General features: G+C 41.9%; 1 protein-coding gene across 1 annotated transcript in view; it reads right to left on the bottom strand.

The window, feature by feature from the left end:
- The window catches only part of GRAMD1B (GRAM domain containing 1B), a 135,153-nt gene extending 114,551 nt beyond the window's left edge, over positions 1–20,602 (bottom strand). Inside the window, exon 1 of the mRNA XM_066981325.1 lies at positions 20,231–20,602. Coding sequence (XP_066837426.1) covers positions 20,231–20,256 — 26 coding nt within the window. The 5' untranslated portion in view covers positions 20,257–20,602. The remainder of the gene's footprint in view (positions 1–20,230) is intronic.
- Between the last annotated feature and the right edge of the window lie 327 nt (positions 20,603–20,929).

Raw genomic sequence — 20,929 nt, 5'->3', positions numbered from 1 at the left:
CCGGTAATCCAAGTAGCAAAAATGCACACAGGAGTTAAACTGATCACTTACCAGGCCATATCTATATTAGTCACTTCCAACTCAAGAAAAGGCAAATGACAAGAACACAGAGTGCTATAGTTTTGCAACAGAAGACTGAAGGCCCGCATTTTCCAAGGATCACATCATTTTTCTTCAGGCGTTTCTTTAATGCAGTAATTGATAATCCACCTCCAGACACTCACAGCACTTCAGCCAAACTCGCAGAACTTTCCAGTCTACCCTCTATTTATGAGTCACTAGCAGCACCCTCCGATCTTCCTCTCGGTTAATACCACTGAAATACAATTCCTAGTCACGGAAATGACAGATGTACCCAGGGCTAATTTTCTTGGGAGAGTTTTTGGCAACTTTTCCTTCTCTAGGATCCTTCAAAAGATCTTTCAAGATTAAAGTCACAGGATGTGATCCAGAAATCACTACAGGCAACAAAACCTCTCCAACTCAACCAGACCAAGTAAAACCCTAGAAGCACAGTGGGACAGCAGGTATATATACGAAGGATATATGAAGGACGTGCTTATCCTTGACCATTCATCCTGACACAAATAAGAGATCAGTAGTTGCTGTTAAACACACGTGACGTTCAGATAGTTGGCTGGGTCAGGGGTAAGGAGCAGAATGCAGCAGACCTGATGCAGTCAGCACGCGACCTGCCTCCACATCCACCCGTGGCACTTTCCACACGCCCACCCCACACACAAGGTTTGTATCTTTCTCTCACCGGTTCCATCAGTCTAGACCTTTTGCGTCAGCCCGTCACAGGCAGCGCCTCGAATCACAGCCGGCTATTTCAGCCCCGGTCATTTCCTGACCTCTGCGCAGCTTCCAACACAAGCCATCTCCGCTTCCTGGCTCTCCTGAAATTACGCAACACTGATGGTGTTGACGACTTTCCCATAATTTATAGTGGATACTTGATTTCGTTCCTCCTCCCCAAACGAATACTAAAAGCTGGAAGAAAAGAATATTCCGCTTTGGATCTAGTTTCATTGTTTTTAAATCGTTACAATTTTATATATTATTTTATAAACTATTTTAAAATAGTTTAAAAATAAAAGCTTATGGATTTACAGTATATGTTCCATCTTTCTAGAAGACTGATGCTAGATATAAAATTACATGATACCATTCATTTTTTATCTCAAATGTCATTACAGCTATGCACAGCGTGACAGTTCTGTTAACTGCTTGAAATTCTTTTTTTTTTTTTTTTTAACTGTAACTTTCAGAGTTTGGGCTTTATTAAGTCAGACAGTCCCTTAAGCTTTTTTCACCATATTTAACATAAGTTAGAACAACTAATAGGGCAGTGAACACTGCCATCATGTGTGTTATGAGCATATATTCACAAGTGGGGCTTACCAAGATTCAGTTCTTTCTTAAGATACCCTGGGTCCTCCCTCAGAGGTTTCCATGGAAACCTGAAATTATGTCTATAGGGGAACAGAAAAAAGGTTTTCTAAGGTATGGATGAAACAGCTCCATGGAAACAAGCCCTGACTGTCAGAGGGGGCTAAGGGAGGCGGGCTGCGTGGGCAGGAGCAGGGGGGATCGTCACCTAGGCATGCGGAGCAGGAGCCACGCAGACCCCTTTGGCCGTCATTCAAACATCTGCTGCTTCAGGACTGGCACCGTGAGACCTGCTGGCACGGAGCTCTGGGTGTGCTTGAGACCAGCTGTTGCTGATGGTTCCAGCGCCCACAGGCCCTGGAGCGTACAGGCACCTGTCCACGTGCCCAGTTCTTAGGAACACACCACTACGTACCACTAGGAAACCCAGGAGCCAGTCCGGTGCAACCAGGCACAATTAAGTATGGTCCAAGCTAACAAAGGTAAGGAGAGGCACACAACTGCCCATGCATACACCATCTTATTCCCCAACCTAACGAATCTCCAGAACTGCTGTAGAAAAAAGCACGGGGAGATTTAATGGTAATTTTCATCTGCTCATCTACAAATACTACTGCAACAGCCTCTTTTGAAAGAGAGTATTTGTTCTTTGGGGTTGGAAGCATGGACGTGCACATGCACCATCTAATGCAAGAAACCATGAGAAACATTCTGAAAATTCCCATTTTCTTCAGAAAGTTAAAGACAAAACCATACCAATGCATGTTATTGCTGGGTTGCACTCAAGTCTCTGACAGTAAGACCCAGCTACCCTGAACATCCAAGCCTGATGCGGTTACCCTGCACTCGCGCTACAGTACCTCAAGGTAGGCAAACACTGCTATCTCACATTGAAATAAGCATTTAAATAGATCAGAAGCCTGGAGTAAATGAGTTGAATCTGATCCTTAATCAGCACATGCTAGTCCACTAACCTCAGTTAAATTTAATTCCATTTGAAACTATCCAAGCAGCTGTCTGCTCTTCTATTCCCTCACCGCAAAACAGGAACATTATCTCAGCCAAGACTCAATTCCTTCGTTGAGCACTGATGAGGATAAGTAAAGCGTAAGAAACATTCAAATATGATAAATTGACTCAAATTCTTCACAGAAAAAAAAATCAGAGCTTTTGCAACATCTGGCTGCTTTGTCACTGATATGAGAAGAAACATTTTGTGCAGAGTTAGGAAAGGTACAGAGTTAAAGAAATAGTCACATTCCAACTTTTTTTCTCAGTTCTTTTCCATTTTTTTCCCTTTTCCATTCTCTCAGATTATATTCAACCAGAAGGACCTTTGTTTTCAAACACGATCTTGGAGGGTCACTTTAATCCATACAGATATAGCCCTGAAATTGTGAAACGCTGTGAAACAACCCCCAGTCATGGCTCATGGCCAGACAGACTACACACAAGGCACTCACTAAGGCTTGTCCTACTTTTTATTAAGTTAACATGAGTCAAGACTTTTCTCTAATAAGATCAGAGTTCAAAGGTACACACTACACCTTGCCCTATTTCATGCTTTTGCAACCCTACAAGACAATTCGCACACTTCTTCCTGCCTTGCTTGCTTTCACATTCCTCCTGGTGCCTGCCAAAACTTAACTCACTTAACACTTTTCTCATAAAAAAAAAGTCCATCTTCACAGCTCAGGAAGAGCCTTACTTGTCTATCTTTCAGCAAATCCCATTCTCTAAATCATCTCTCCTGCGCTTACAGCTTGTCTATTTACTGCTCTGGAGAATTCAACTTTCTCTACTGCAGGATATTAAATCCAATCTACGGGGGGGGGGGGGAAAACAGCATCACAAACAGAAGGCAAATTTCAGTTCACTGGAACAGAGCCATGGGGTCACAGCTCAAGTATTATGTAAATAGGCTCTCTCTGTGGAGCTCAATTCAGTTATTTTCGCCAGATGCTTATGAAGAGAATCAAACCTGAGTTCTGGGTAAAAGGCTGGCATTACTATAGGGAGAACCAGACAGCATAAATTTCCAATTTGAAGTCATAACTTTTTGAAGACTTTGGTTTCATTCAGACAAACTTCAGTAAAGAAATCGTGAAGCAAACAGGAACAAGTACATAAGTCAAGAAGATTATAATTTCAAGAAGTAAACACCTTCCAAATAAAACTATGCTGCATGCAGCTTCCATGGACACCTGTACTCCTCTAATAATCACCCTTTCACATCTCAAAAGGACAAACAAGTTTTGCTTATCTTGGACTGCCAATCAAATGGCTACATGGATTGGATAAATAGGCACAGAGATACCAGTGTTGTTGGAACTGAAGCTGAAACACACTGAGTACTGGGAAAATTGCGCTTCCCTCCTTGCCAAAATTAACAGAAGCTAAACAAACATTTGCTATGACTTAAATTGGGAGCATCTTCAATACATCTCCTGTCAGAGCTGTTGTTCCTTTCCAGTACAAGCAGCACCAGGCTGTTCTGCAAGTCTGAAGTCAGGAGCACTAGGAAAACAGATGCCATGTTTACGTTCTTTCCAGTGAGAGACATTCAGGTGTATCAAAGCGACCTGATTAGAACTGAAATTTGCACCTAGACTAACTAAATATCCACAGCCATGAAAACTAGTAACAGGTTGGCTAATATTTGAAGCAATCATTTTAGCCCAACATCATTAGTGAGGGCTGGGCCACACGTTTGGGAAGGACAGGGTCCTAACACTTCCATCCACCTCAGCTTGCTGCATAGGTCTTTATGTGCACATATTGACAGCTGCCCTGTGTAACTACAAAGGGAAGACTGATGAGACCTGTACTGGCTAGTACACTAACCTGAAAGCTCTGCAAAATAGTTCGGTTTTCTGAGGGTGCGAACTTGGACTGTGCTGTCCAGAAGAGCAGAGACACACACCTGGAGAGAAACTGACAAATGCGGAAGACAAAACTTCTGCAACACAAACATTTCTAGTGAGGAAGGTGACAGCAGAAAAGCTAGAAGTGTAGGCATGGCATCAGGAGCCTGCCAGGAAGCTGGGTATATTACAGGAACACAGCGAAACAGGAAGAATAGGATCACATTTTTTCATTCAGATGCGTAGGAACAGTAAGAAGCTGATGTTCTAGCTAACACAGGCTTTTAGAACATGACTCACAGGGCCAGGAAGCATAGAACAAAAGTGCTACAATAAATCTTCATACGCAATTCTCTGAAGTGCCTATAACCACCAGAACTTCTGAGAGTTTTGGCTTTGCTGCAGCTTTTCCTTTAGCAAAGATGACCTTAAGAATCTGAAGGAAGACCTTAATCCATGTTTTAATCCGTATGTTGGTAACAAGATGTGGGTCTTGTTTCATGGAACATCACTTTTCCTAGGTTCCAAGTTAGCTTCATTCAGGGTAGTGTTTCCTTTGGATCACACAAATTAAATGCTTGGTTTCATCCTATGGAAGAAAGTTCTGCTTCTCTGACCAGAGGAAAAATTCTAGTAAAATAATCTGAGGCATACCAGGTAGGGAGCAAAACAAATGAGTCCGCAGGAAAAGCCTCACAGAGTATGCAGCCCTGGTTATTTCACTGGCTGCATCCGCACCAGCAAGCAGCTCAGGCAGAGAGATCTCTAAAATGAGGACCTGACACTCAGATGTCTTCTCAATTCAGTCCTGTGGACTGAAGGCACCCCAATGGTAGGGAACACAACTTCCAGTTTAGCTTCATCTGAAAGCAATCCAGTCCAAGCAATTAGCATGCTCTGCATGCACACTGCAAGTGAGACTGGTAGTTTTGCTTCAGAAATATAGTTCTGATCAACACCAAGATGTTAATATAGAAGCACCCATTTGCTGCAGCGCAGGGGTCTCACAGTGAGTAAGCTCAGGATATGTGCTGAGTGCTGCTGTAGTTCAGAGGCAAACCACCCACACGAACAACTTGTGATCAAAATCTACCCAGTAGCAATGCCTAGAAGTATCACTAGGATCTCAGAGGAATGGTTCATTTTGCAGTCATTAAGTGTGCTTTGCATTGAAGACCTCAGACGTGACTGGCCAGAGCCATAAAGCTAATGCTCTGTTTTCCTCACAGGGATGGGTAAGTTCTTAACGTGTCACAAATATAAGCATTAGTCCTAAACATATGGGCAATTTTCATTGCAGAGTTCCCTAGTAACTAATGCTCTAGGTTTTTGTCTGAACTTCACTCACCAATTCCTTTTTCATTTTTTCCCAGAACCTCCAGAGGAAAGCCACTACATGGCTCTCAACAACCAAAAGATTGAAGACCACCGCTAAAGCAGCATTGTTTACTCTGCATCAGTCCTCAGCATAGAATATTAATCAACCAAGTATTTATACCTACCCAGTCCTGAAAATTAAGGATATTGGTATGCTTAACAAGCATCTGTTCTTCTCTACATAAACACGGATCACCAGAAACGTACAATTCAATATATAATGTAACACTCAGGGGCTAAGCACTGGAGCTTTGCAGGGCCTCAGGCAAGACATTATTTAAATGATAATGTTTTCCTTGGGAAGACATGCATACAGAAAATTCTTTTTCCTCTCAGTCTCGAAAATACCAAATACATATTTCCTAACTGCACCTCCCAACCCAGGCTGCACCTAGGATAGCCAAGACCCAACCAAACGCCTGATGGTGAACTCCCCACTTTCTTCAAAGTTTATATTTGTTACTCATGTTCCTTGCTAGCCTAACAATTCCAATGTTCCCATAACGTGAAAAGTTCACTTTACAGCCTGTTTAGTGTCTTGATTGCAGAATTATGTGCCATTATCACCACGAAGATGGTGGTTTAGCACTACAAGCAGAGGGACAGTGTCTGGAGGTTTGCAGTAACAATCAAAATGCAAGCAAAAAAATAAGCAGGCATCCTTCAGGGCTGCACTTCTGAGATTTACTACTAACACTGAACAGAATTACATTGACAGGCTGCAGGAACATTCCTCATCTTTTCTACTCTTAAATGGTCTTCCAGACTCCTTGCATTACATTCTCCCCCACTTTCTCTTCAAATTGCTTCTTTACTTCCACTTCTATCCCATTCTGATATGATAACGTGCATCTTTTGTTTATATTGTCTGCAGTATATAGAAGCTGAGTTCTCACCCTTTAAAAAGCTTTTTAAAAGCTTTCTGCTTTTTATAACAGGATCACTGCTTAATCCAAAACACTCATGTAGGTGTAGGAGTTCATGACTTCATTTCCTCCTCAGATAAGAATTCCAGTCAAGGAGAATAATCTAGCTGAATGAAACCCTTAAGAAAAAGATTATCTCGGGAATCCTGCTAACGATCCAAGGGTGCTAAAGAAAGGAACAACACAGTAACGATTAGCAAGTTATTGAAGAGCTTTACTAGAACACACACAGATGGCACACAGACAGTCAAATACTACACATACATTTTTTATGACATTTTGGAAGCAGCACATTTGGATTTGAATATGCCAAGCTGTTACTCAGAGCAGCTTACTTGCCATCAACAGAGCTCTACCCCATTTATTTTCATATTTAAACACATCTGCAGCACACATCTTTGAGCATGCTCATAGTAAAACTATTAACATGGATTTGCTATATTGCTGTGATTAGTTTTCCTCTCCATCTTCAGTCTGGAGTCAGCCAGGAAGAAGCCAAAGGAAAAAAGTAACCCATGAAAAGGGGATCTAAAGGAACAGACACCTTCTTTTAATACCCCTGGGTACGAAAGCAGTAATTTAAGTGATCTTTAAACATCCCTGTGAACTTGTCGAAGTTTTTATGGAGCAAAGTCCAATAGTCTTGTGCATTCTCTATCTACCACAGAGGTTGAAGACAAGACATTCTTTGCTATTCTCATTCTTGCAAACCCATACAGCAGATGAAGCCCAATTCCCATTTTTAAAACAGATCTAAGCGTCCTACAGCAGTTTTTGCAGTCAGCGATAAACTACTTCAACGGAATCCTTCTCCATGGCACGAATACAGCGCACAGAAGATCACAAGATCCATAAGAACTGTTTCATGAGGTACTAAAATAGGTTAAGTAAAAGCCATTTCAGTTTGTCTTTATTGGTGGTAGTGGGTTTTCTGTTGTTTTAAATGAAGAATCAGAGCTAGTAGTGTATCAGAGCTGGTAGTGTCGCAGCTGCCAGAGCAGCAAGGGATAGAACACTGGTATGAATTTGTGAATTTTCAAGCAGCAAATTAAAAAGACACCAGAAGCATCGGCTCTAACCCCGGAAAACAGAACTGCAGGATCATTGAACCAGTCACCACTGCCCATTTAAATATACCTCAGGCAATGCTGACTCCCATATTGCTGCTATAAACCCTAGGCCACCCTGAGCTAACCTCAGCCATTTGACAGTTATGCCAGAGATCAGCTCTTATTATTCCTATATTTCTAACAGTTCCTTTAATATTAAATTAGATACTCTTACGTGAAAAGTTAGATCATGTAGCAGAGAGGGGGAAGCAAAATGCTCTTGTGAACAGGAATTTCAGATCTTAGCCTCAAGCAACCTTGTCTCAATTTCTCTTTACCTTCAGGATGAAGGTGTAGAGGACAAGGTACGAGGCATGGCTGAGGGAACCAGGGTTATTTAGCCTGGACACGGCTGAGGCAACCAAGGTTATTTAGCCTGGAGAAAAGGAGGTTCAGGGGAGACACCCTTACTCTTTACATCTACCTCAAAAAAAGGCTGCAGCAGGGTGAAGGTTGGTCTCTTCTCCTGAGCAACAAGCAATGGGAAACAAGGGAACAGCCTCAAGTCATGCTAGCAGGAGGTTTAGTTTTGGCATTAGGAAACATTTCTTCTCTGAAAGGGTCACGAGGCATTGGAACTGGCTGGCCAGAGAAGTTGTTGAGTCACCATCCCTGGAGGTATTCAAAAGACACGTAGGTGTGGTGCCTAGGGACATGGTTTGGCAGTAGACCTGGCAGTGCTGAGTTAATGGCTGGACTGGATGATCTCAGAGGTCTTTTCTGACCTAAATGGTTCTAGGGTTCTATAAAGGGAAGTCTCCAGGGAGTCAAGTGCACCAGTAAGCAGATCATTTCAGCAATAATTACACTTGACATTTAAATTATAGCCCAGAATAATTTCATTTAAGCTTTCACTAAGTAACAGCAAAACATAAATCAAAAAACATCCTAGAAGAATGACAGGCTGACATGGCAGCACTGTTAAACTACTTAGATTCCTACATTATATCAGAGACCCATGAGTGAGGGAAGGGAAGCTACAAAAAAAAAAGCTAAACCCCCTGTTTGTTCAACTTAGCTGCCTCTTAAAATTAACAGGTTAAAGCAGTCACTGCAGGATCGCACAGTAACAGGCATGTGAAATCTATGCTGCATTTAGGAATAACCAAAACCACTGTGCCATGTCACTGTGGGGGTGGTTTTCAAGGGCCTGGATGTTGAGACAACGTACTTAAAAGACACCAGGCTTAGTGAAAGTTTTCCTTTTTTTTTTTTAAATCAACCAAAAGGTTTCTTTTGTTGCCTGTGTAGTCCTGAGATGCACAGCCACTGTGAAGCCTTGTACTCAGAGATCTTCAGCCATCTCCCTTTTCACTTCCAAATTCAAGCAGCTTTTTTTGGCATTAATTAAAGTTTTGACAGCAAAGTCAAAGGAGAGAGCCAACTGGGGAACACCACTAGACTTGTTAAGAACAGTATTTGCCTTCAAGGTAACAGCAGCCATCAGAAGATTAAAAAGGGCTCTTCCTTTCTGGAAGGCTCTCTTTTTTACCTTGTAAGCATTTTCTTCATTCCCAAAGAAATACTGTCATCGGTCACACCACCTGGCCCACTCTGCTCAGTCTCAATTTCTGCAGCTATTCAAAGGAGACAATGAGTGAAAAGATGTAGCCACAGAAAAGCACAGACTTGCAGTGACTTGGACAGCCCTGCAGGACCACATTAAAAAACAAATCATTCAGGCAAAAGTTCTTAGCCAGCATAAAGTGGAACAGCTCCAATGACTTCAATATAGCTGCATCAGCTACTTGAGCTGGGGGAGCTTGGCTTTGTGTCCCCCAGCTGCAATCCATATCATCTGCACTCTAACACCAAGCACACTCCACCTGGAAAAGGGAAGTTGGTTTGGCATACAAAGCACTACTGAAGTTGAAATGTTCGGGTTTTTTTGTTTGTTTGTTTTTTTATTTCCTGTTCCAGTTAAAGTTTCTGACTCCTAGAAAATTCTGTGCTCATTTCCTCCATCGCATACTGGGATATCTACACAAAATCAATACAATTATTTTTTCAGCATTAGAGCCCAAGAGCTCATACAGAAGCTAGGGCCCCATCTTCCTGAATGTTAACTACTTGTACACCCTTCCTCAAAGATGCATTAAGAGATAAAAGGCTTACCCACACAGATAGTCAACATACAGTTGACCTGATCTATCTGCTTACTCCAGCTACAAGATTGCAAGGGAAAGATTGCTTGGAAATGGAGCACAGGCATCCCAGACCTCTAAGGGCTTGTTAGCTCAGAGGCAGCCCTTGAAAAAAGAGTACTTCCAGACCAGAGCAGATAAGCCCATAAAGCACTGTACACACAGCTCCAAAAAGCTGCCAAAAACCGCAAGTGCTGAGTGGCCTCCAAACAGGGCAGGAGTTGAAACATTCCCAGTCCAGAGGATCAAACTGCCTTGAAACTTTGAGAAGTTAAAACTTTAGGGACACTGCCCCGTTTTGCTCTCATCCAGCTTGGCCAAGCAACAGATCGAAGAGTACAGCTGACTTGGCATCCCAAAGTCTCATTAAAATAAAATCAGGACCTTCTCTCTCATTGGACTACCAAGGTGACACTAGTCACATTTTATTCTCCCTTCCTTGTGGTACAAAGGAGAAAGTCTTTTGACAGACTGCTCTACTAATAAGTAGGGTTTAGTCACTTTTATCTAGTCTAGATCCCCAGTGCTTTCTTTGGCAAAGGTGAGGAAGAGCAGATGTTCAGTTTAGATAAGATTATTGACAAATACTGCATATGGGTTTCCTATCCTGTACCAAATAAATTAAAATGAAAGCCAGCGAACAAGATAGCTCAGATCTGGTGACTGATTTTGGAATACAAGCAATCCAAAATCACTGAAGAAATCAGACAACATCGCCAAGTGTAAAACATCACAGAACCAAGTCATTTAGCTATTTCCTTGACCTGCAGAATGTGTGTCTCTAGTCTACTGATTTTATCTTGCCAACCAGGCAAAACTTAGGAACTTGAGCGTTAAATACTGGTTGAAGTATTAGGTTCCCCAGAGCCAGGAAAGTCTAAATATTAGTAGGGGAAAAAAAATGGTAGAAGCAAAGAACACTCAGAAAGAATAGCCTACTTCATCAATTTCTCCACTAGAATAAGAAGTTTAAGTATGTACATCTTGGCTGGATGACAGCTACAGAGACTGTGGTGACTCATAAGATAAAACATCACGCAACTGAAGTTGTTTAAAGAGGTCTCCAGGGTGTGAAACAAGGAATAATGGGATAAAAATGAACTAAGGGAATCAAGTGGAGGTTTCTTTCAGTCATAACATAGCTGAACTTAAGGGTGGAAAGGTAAGACATGGGTGTGGGTTGAGGCACAAATAAGGATCAGGACCATTTGTAAAATCTGTGTCCAGATCCAGGTTGCAGTTTCCATCCTGGTGATCAGAAACAGATTCTTCTGTAACCATTCCCCAGCACAAAAGGTGGAACTTTCTCTGACAGAAGCAGTCTTTCCCATGCCTTTCACTAGGACTGGACATAACCATGCAAAATATCTCAACCACACCAGGCACAACAAAGAGTTGCTGATTTTCTCCATACTACTGCCCACTTTTCCAGCAGCCCCATTTCAACAGCATTTTCTAGCACAGGGTCTCTAAGTCTTAAGTAAAGAAATCATCGCTGACTTGGCATTGTCAGAAGACAAAGTGTTTAAACTTTTTTCTCTACAGAGTCTGTTGCTAATCCTGCCTGGGGTAGTTTGGGTTTTTCAGCACAAAGGCTGACATTATTACTTGCAAGCTATTAAGTATAATCTCTCCTAATCCAGGTAAATTTGCTCTTTAGTCAGAGCCTTTCAGTATTTATGCTCTGAATACTCAGGATGAGGTTACAGCAACTCCAAATTCTATATCCGCTTCAATGAAGTCTCAGAATTCATGAAAAGATGTAAGAATTACCAAACTGATGCTTATGCACTTGTCAAAGCAAGTTTATGAGAACAACCCACTGGCATTTTTAGTATTTTAAAGAAAGTTCACTGTTTCTTCTAAGTACCCTACAGGGAAAGTGACCCAGGGGAGTCCATAACAGACAGTAGACATTGTGAGAAGAGAATGTAGCTCTGGACACCTCAACTGGAAGCTAAAAGGATTTGCAAGTCGTTTATAAGCAATGCTTCGAAGTTGTGTCAACAAAAGGAGACTCCCCAAGTCTTAACATGACCTTTAAGCATGCCTGATTTGACAAAAATTACTTGCCCTCTGTACACCAGTTTCCTTATGCATAGTATAGGGATAGTGTAAAAAGCCCTGATGCCCATAAGCTATAAGAACTGCTAGGGCAAAACATCATCGCTGAAAGGTAACTTCTAGTACAGGTGAAGTCTCACTCCTCTCCCTAGAATGTGCAATTGCAGGACAAACTAATGCTAAATGGGTTTGACCTTAACAGGCAAACATAGCACAAACATTTCAAGTGTGAGGAAAGGTGTACTGACTTCAAAGAAAGGACAGCGGAAATGTCAAACTGAAGTTGCATCAGGTGAGATTTCCCTGGAGATATTTAAGAGATATATGGACATGGTGCTTCAGGACAAGGCTTAGCCATGACTTGGTGGCATTAGATGATTAGTGGACTTGCAGACTTGTGTCTTTTCCAACCTAAAAGATTCTATGGTTTTACAATTGAGCAAAGGAAGGAAACAGACAGGGGTCAGGTGATAAATATAAATCTGGTTAGTGTCTCATTCTGTTTACCTCTAAATACTTTTTATTTTAAGTCTCAGCACAGGAGGAAGGAGGAATCTGCAGGAGGCTTGCCTCACTTCAATGCATGTGCGTATTTCATATTTTCTTAGAACAGCATCAGAAGTTTTCAGACTTCTGAGCAACCTAGGGCTCAAGCCTATTTGTTGCTCTGCTTGCAGTAACTATTTACTAGGCGCAGAGCTCCTATTTTTAGGATCACAGATACCCTGCTCACCTCATCACACCACTGTCTCCACAGTATCTCCACAGTACCTGGGCTTAGCAGGTGAAGATAAACTCAAACACCTAAGCTTGACACCAACTGCAGCTTATCAGCTCACAAAACAAGGCAGCTCTGCCCTGCCTAAGCTCTACCAAAACACACTAGTGTCCTTTTAAAACTCCCAGTTACTGCTCCAAGGCCACAATCCCTGAAGCATGTCTTCATATGTAGCTCAGACACTGCAGCTTTTCACAAAATGTTACCTGGATGCAAATGTCCCAGACTCACTGTACAAAGCATCGTGCCAGCTTGGCGGTGCAAGGCACTGGTGTTCAAAGAAAGCATCCAAGTGTATCAATACTACCACGAAAGTTAAAAAAGGAGACTTTGCTCCAATACATATGTGTGAATATTGGTCTTTACCAAGCTGTTTTGACAGCTAGACAACGTTTATGCAGAGGTGCATCCATAGGTGCCACCAGCAGAGTGCTCAGTTTGTGCACCCCAAATTAAGAAATTCTCTCTTGGAATCTTAAAACACTCAAGGAAACCTGCCTCTGGTTCATAGCACAGTAATACCGGTATCCTGGCCAGCAGCCTTAAGACTTAGATGTTAAGATTAAGGATTCTAAGGATTAGACCCTAATGAATTTAAAAAAGGATCACCATGTCTCTCACTCTCCACAGGAACTTTTCTTTAATTCAGGATAAAAGCATGCATTGTTCCACGTGTGCGTAGTCCCTTAGGCAAAGGCAATTCTTTTTTCTTGAAGGCAGCAGCACATTTTAAAGTAACCCATTATACTACAAAAAATAATAGTTAGCAGATGTCTAGAAAAGCAATTGCTTTCAGGACAGTACAACTCCCTCCATTTTAAAAAAGTTTATGACAAATACATGCATATTTGTAGATAACACAGGTACATCTAAAGGCTGTATTCTTAGCCCTTTGTCATGCTAGATGTTGCCATGTGGGCTGTTCCGTGCAGTCTAGAAGATGCCACCTTTGCACAAGGTCCTTTATTTGAACTTGCCCTCTGCCTCACAACAGTTGTACTCAAGTTGTTTCTAAAAACTGCAGTCCAAAGTCCCAGTCAGGAGCCTTGCACATAAATAACCTCAGGTATTTAAGTAACTGTTTCAAGGAACTTAGAATGGAACGGGTATACCTCATCTACCTCCCTCAATTTTCTGTCTGTAGTTCAATCTCCTTGCCTTTCTGGCACTCAAATATTCTGCCTGCAAATACTGCAAGCTGAAAAGATCATGAATCATTTGGGGACAAAAAGCATATTAACCCAGCAGTGCTCTCTCCTAGGGCCCGCCTCAGCCAACCAGCAAGTCATTAGCTGCAGTTTTATCTCGATCACAGCAGTGCAGAGCTGTTCCTTGATTAATCTTGTATTTCAATGCTGATTGTCTGATGATATTTAAGTCTATTTGTCCTCTTTCCCTTCCACAGAGCTAATGAAAATTGTAAAGAAAGAGTAACAGAGTTCCAGGAGTGAATTCTTCTATGGTATCATCAAATAACCCAATACATACACTAGGACATGCAAGCATATGAATACTGTTCTTCCTGACCTCCCATTGCAGATTTTCCACATGAAAGTTGCTTTCAATGAAAGATATCCCATATTCACAGGAGAGGAACTGAAGTGGAGAAAGCATGTGGCTATACTGCAGTCACTAGGCCTGATAACTAGGCAGAGTTACTGTAACTGACCTAGTTAGAAATGGAAATGTGTGCAAGAAAGCCGCAGAACCTCACACTCGATCAATGCTACAGCCTACACCAGAACAGGGAGCTTTGGTTTCACTGCCGTGCCCAGCTGTGCTCAGTCCTGCCAAAAGCTAAGATCTCTCTAAGCAGTAGTTTCTGAGCTCCCTGGTTGGTTTAGCATCAGATGAGTAAGGCTTGTGGGAAGACATCTTCCTTCCCTGTGCATGCTCTGTTCCATATTTTATACAGTTAGCCCGAAAACTAAGCCTGTCACATCATGTAAACTGTTCCTTTCAGGATGTGTTCCCTCTTTGCTGAAGGGCAAAGGGCAGCAAGGTTCCACAGCTCGGGGGTCTTTGCCCTTTCTACTGTGTCATGTGTCACAACGATGAGTGTCACACCACAGGGAGAGACGACAGCTTGTTCTTTTACATTAGCTTCTCTTGGATCACACCAGGGCTGGATATGGTCATAGTTATCTCTGAACAGCATTTCCAATCCCTCTTCCTTCCAATGCAGTATAGATAGGAAGCAATTAGCACTGCATGATATATTTATCTCACAGGGAAAAGGCAGGGAAAAGAAAAACACTGTTTGTGTGTGTACATCATAGGAAAGCATAGCAAACCATGACACAAAACATGGCAGCTACAAGGCTAGAACACAGCACGGTCCCTCTAATTTATTGCCCTTGCCCTGTTGTGAGCATGGCAGTGTGTTACACAGCAATCTCCACAGCACACACACCAAGTTTTCCCTTGTCTCTAGCACATAAGGGCACATGCCCACAAGCACAACATTTTCCATCCCTTACAAGACTCACTCCGTTTTAAGTCCAAGTATCATCACCCTTATAAAAAAAAAAAGCAATTGCTTGGTGTCCATCTTGCCCAACATCCAAGATCTAAGAGTGGAAAAAGTTAAGTGGGAGAGGAGGCAGAAAGATATGGGCATGTGTGAAAAGTGTTGGAAATAGCATCAAGCTGATAACAGAAATAAAGCTGTGGATCAACGGGAACTAGACTGGCAATACAGTTGAAAAGCGTGACACATATGTTTGTTTACAGATAGGAGACACTGAAGTCCACATAGGTCACCACCCACATTTTGGGTATCCTGTAGTGGTAGAATACCAGATTTTGATTGTACAGCACCATTTTCAGTGCTCAAGAGACTCCAGAGCAACACTAGTGTAGCACACTGCAGAATTAGGGACTTACAAACCCACAGCACTGCTGTGCAAGGCTGACTAACCCCAACAAAAACAATGAAGCATTCTCTGCAGTAGAACAGCACATCAGCAGGCACTGTGCTGCCACAGGCAGTAGGGCTACCATTTTGTTTTGTATCCAGCTTTCGAGTCAAATCCTATAACTGTACATGAGAAAGCAGTTAGAAATAGTCTGACAGTATTCAAAGCTAATTAAAGGGGTGCAGAATGTGAAGTCTTACGGGCAGTCACTGGTAAAGCTACCACAAGCGAGACACTGTCTCTGAGAAGTCTATCTAAGCACTCTAGAGCAAAAAGAAACTATAGTGCTGGATTAGTTATTGCTTCCAGACTAACTACTTAAGGTGTTACTCTGTGTAGTTGTAATGAAAGCCAGATAACCTCCATCTGGTATTTATCATTACAACATCCTCTAGGATGCTGCTGTTACCCCCATTTTGCCTTCCAGCAGCTGAAGACCAGCAAGGCTAACATTTAACAGTAGACGCCCAGCTACCAGCATATCATAAAATGGCTGACCTTAAATGACTTGCTTACAGTCCCTCCAGTGGTCAACAATGGAGCAGGGCCAAAACAAAACTCTAAGTGTCCTATTGCTAACTCTCTAACCAGCTGGTCATTTTATCTTTAAACAAAGCTTAAAATATAGATCACGCTGTTCATCTCCCCTGTAAGAACAACAGACTCGATCCTGCCTTTCATGAACAGTAGAGCTAGACAGCGGACTACAAGACTACAAGATCAAGAACAAACTTAATTTGCACACTTGTTGGCTTCAACATCTGAAATGCAATGAAATTCAGCATATGTACCCAGTTACTGACTGCACACTGGGTCCAGTTTCAGTTCCTATACTGACTTTATATCCTATAAAGAAACTTAGAGATCCAGTATTAAAACAATGCCTTTAGCCTATTCTGCACCTGCTTCCTCCAATCAAGATTTATCAGAGCACAGAAACACGGGAGAGTTGAAATTGGCATTTCATTTCTGTAGAAACTTTTTTCAATATACAATGCCGTTCTGAAACTTGCAGCAATTTATTAGTAAACTTGTGTACTACAGCTCTGCATGAAACAGCTTGGGACAGGCATGAAACGAATTGTGCAATGAGCATTTATCTGTATTAGGAGATTGATACACACAGGTCAAGTTCATGGGAAGGCAGCATACGTGACATGACAGTATGAAAGAAGGGAAACATCTTGCTCTGCAACACACATGAGCACTGGGCATAGAAGCATTTAAGCATAATGCACAGACATGCTGAACATACATATTGACAACTAGAGTTAAAAATCAGACTTGGGTTTGATCCAAAAATAAAACATGCCATGAAAGCTCATGAGTACGATTGCATTCCTCAGGTCAAGCAGACCTGAGCTTTCTCACTCATGTTTTCCTCTATGGCTCCTCTTCCTACTGCTGTTTTACCTTACAGCTCAATCCAAATGAGTTTCAAGTTCTTCCTTAACCAAGAGCCCAGAACTCTAGCACCTCTATCTCTATCAAATTTGGCTGAAGAATGGAAATGAGTAAAGCTTGGCTTTTGAATCATGTTTATTAAAAAAAAAAAATACACAGCAGAGTGGGAATATAGCCATAGTTTAGTTATTTCTAAATCACACAATTAAAAAATGAGCAGATACTTCAAAAATATTAAGCAGCTATATTAAGCAAGTTCTTGAACTCACTGCTTATTAACATCTGATATTACAATCCAGCTACAAGAATAGTATTTCCTGGGAAAAAAAAAGTCAACTATTAGTTGTCTTTTATAAATGAAACCTTTATTGGAAGTGCGACCAAAAATGATTATTACCTATTGGCTCTTGCACTTTAAATGCAGTCAAGACCACTTCCTGGGAATATGGGAATGACATCTTTGCCTCCAAGATTCAGAATTTCTTCAAGATGCAAGGTAATCAGAATTATACATTTTCTGCCCTTTGGCAACAAGCACAGCCTTTCCATAAATAGCTCCTAGCTCTAGAACTCCCTTGCTAGTTAGCATCCTGTGGTAGGTATTACAGCCTGTACGGATCATCCAGGTCAAAAACCACATTCCTGCTCAAGTGAATTAGCAGAATCCTTTTTCCTTAGTGAAATTTAAGCAAAAAAGACACTTAAAGCCAACTATAAGGCATGGTGTTTGATGGGGCACGTGGCAGCACGACATTCAAAGCCTATACATTCCTCAAAGTTTAACAGTTTTGTCTTCTCTTTAAGGTTGATCTCCCCACCACACACATTTATATGCTACTGCCTTCTATCTCCTCCTTCACCCAATGCTCTATGTAACACCCCTCCAGGTCTCAGTGAGTGCTCTGGAACAGCTCCAGTGACAACTGTAACCAACTGTTGTTGCTCCAGGGCATCAGTGCTAATGGCTAATAAGAGGATTCTCCATTTTCCACATCGAGGGCCACCTCTCAAAAATGCAAACTCCAAGCATTTCTCTACCCATAGTGGATTTTTAAGGCAGACAACAGGTGGTAACTACAGCGGTATTTTGTACTGAAGTAATATGCATTCTTAGCTGGTGTTTAGTGAGTGAAAGCCAGGAACTCCCATACTATTCTAATGGGTAGCTCAGCCCCTTGTTGTTACCTAAGGTATTAGATTTTTGCACAGTCTATCATTAACCTAACCAGCATGCCTCCTTGGCACAGAGGACCCTCAAAAGCATCATGAGGTTTTCCCTCCTAATAGTCCTCTGGGCTCCCTCCTAAGTCCTGCCTGCTAAGAGTCCTTGATCCCTGATTTGCTAGTGAAAAATAGATAAATCACATGAATTTTACTGCTAAATATTTATATTATCAAAAGACAACTAATGGTAAAAAGAATAAGTGACCATTTTCTTTGCAGCACAGGCAACAAAATGAGAATATTTATTCCCCCATTTCCACACTCAGTGAGGGAAAGTCAACAGGAGCTTCAAGCCTTGAACTTCCAGATTTGCAAGACCTGAGCTAGCGTTGCCACTGGTATCCACTGAACACAGTTTGCAAAGGGAAAAAAAAGGAACCATTCAGAGGTTATCTAACCCAGACAAACGAGCATTATTTAATTTATGAAAGTTAATATAGTTCTATAATAAACCTCTTCTCATCTTCCTAATAGTTTTAGGCTTATTTGGAGAAGATCAAAAGCAGAAAACATTAACATAACACCTCTGATCTTTTTATTGATTTTAAGTTTCTCCCATTTGCTTCAGAACATCTTCCTGAAACGTGCACACAGACACAAAGGATTATACGTCACATGATCTAAGTTTTTATTAGACAGATGAAAGAGGAGCAGATCAGCTCCCCTCAAACTGCAGTGCTCTTTCACTGCTGTTTACATGCTTGCAATTGCCATAAGCAACAGGACACTAAGTAGCTGCAGAAGATACTAAACCAAAAATGAGGGGAATGCCTCCTAGATCTTAAGCCAACGCTTCATCTGTTTTTCTTTGAGATAGAAGTTTCAATCAGAATTCCAACGGTTTATGAAGTTTGTTACTTCTGCATTCACTCCATACATATAACCATACAGGGCTAACAAATCTTGTCTTTCCCTTCCATTTCAAAAATTTGAAAGCCATTAAGAGACTCTCAACCAGATAGCAACAAAGACGAATACTGTCACCATTTGAGGCCTAAACCCCACTTCTGAGAAAGGTGTAAGTTTTATGAGCTGAGTATACTCAGTGAGTAATCAGTGTGGCCAAAATCCTTGCCTTGCTCTGCCCATACTCCGGCAGGGGATTTTGGCAACTGCTTATTTACTCTGCAAAGTAATGCCTCCTCTCATACATATATGACAGTGAGTTCGTGAATTATGCAGGATATTCAAAACCTTGTTCAAGTTCGTTCTAAGAGCACACAGCTAGCTATGAAGCATGGTCAGACCAAATTTGTTGTCACAGCTTTTCTAACCTGACCCAAATGAGAGGGCTAGACTAACCTGCTGCATTCAGTACCCTGCAAACTCACATTTGCTTACTTCCAAGACAAACGTGCAAACTAAGAATACACATTAATAGCTTAAAGCTTTTTTTTTTTTTAAAAAAAAGTAAACCAGATAAAATTAGAGGAAAAGACCTATAGAAATAAGAGATGAGCACAGGGATCGTAGAGCTTGATTGTGAAATTGAAGCAGTATCTGCATAATGTTTTGCAATATTCAGGAGATCCACAAAATACTGTGTTGCTAAATATACTGTTGGGAAGTATCATCCTTCCTGTGTGAAGGAACATGACTTCCATTCTTCCATGGTGTATAGTATTTTAGTATTGTGACTCCCAAACACGTCTCAGACAGTTAAATCTTATAAAATGAAGTGAAAAGTAACCAAATTTCTTATCCCTTCAGATACATAAGGCGATCTTTCCCATCACAGCCTTTTCAACATTCCATGTTAATAGCTTTACTATTGACTTGCAGTAACCTCAATGCCCCAAGAAACATAGATAAAATAATGCAAGTCCCCCCTCAGGACACATCCAGAGGGGAGATGTCCCCAGAGACCTACACTTTTTATTCTATGCTAAGAGATCAGCACAGTGATTTTTTCCCCACAGACCATCCAAACCCTGTGCTTACAGTACTGCCACCGACTCCCAGGGTTACCCGAGCCAGATGCTGGCCAGAAAGGGGACAAGAGTAAGGCAACAAATGTAGGGCTGTCTTACCTGGCTCTGCTCGGAGGGGCACTCATTCATCAGCCAGCCAGCACCAGCATCTCACAGCAGCAGTCAGAGTCAGACGCCACCATGCAAAGGGAAGATCCCCATCCAGAGAGGTAGGATACAAGCCTGGGAGGAGGGGACCCTTCGCTGTGAACAGGACTCCAGCTCCAGAGATGTGAGGTCAGTGAGAGGCAGCAAACAGAGCCGAGAGCTGCTCCACTCCTCCTCTCACACTGTAGCACATCTCTCACTGCCAAGTACACACGCTGCCTGCACAGGAGCTGTGTGCCTTGTTAACCCTCTTCTGGCTGTAGGGCACAAAGCAGGAGCTCCCCTCTTAGGGGATCTTCCTTTCCAATGCATCCTCAGTGCCATTCCTGTAGAAACTCGTCTCCCAGGTCAGGTGGAATTTTGCAAGGCAACCTAAAAGAGATTTAAAGGAATGATAATGAGGCTGTAAACCCAACAACTCCCCCACACATAACAGCTAAACAGCTGCAGATGTGGAAACTACAAGTAAGACCTAGTATCATCAGAACGAGGGTCTGCCATGGAACGAAGGTGTGTAGAGAAGCTGAACCCCACATTGTTACCTAACAGAGCACTGGGGCTGGAAACAAAGCGCTTTGAATTGTGCTGTGGAGGGCTCTGAATGTTTATACTTCCTCCACTTACGCATGGATTTAGAGAGGGGCAGGTTTT

This window comes from Anser cygnoides, chromosome 21 (assembly GCF_040182565.1).
Source record: "Anser cygnoides isolate HZ-2024a breed goose chromosome 21, Taihu_goose_T2T_genome, whole genome shotgun sequence".
NCBI classification, from domain to species: domain Eukaryota; kingdom Metazoa; phylum Chordata; class Aves; order Anseriformes; family Anatidae; genus Anser; species Anser cygnoides.
This window is presented reverse-complemented; position numbering and strand designations above follow the sequence as displayed.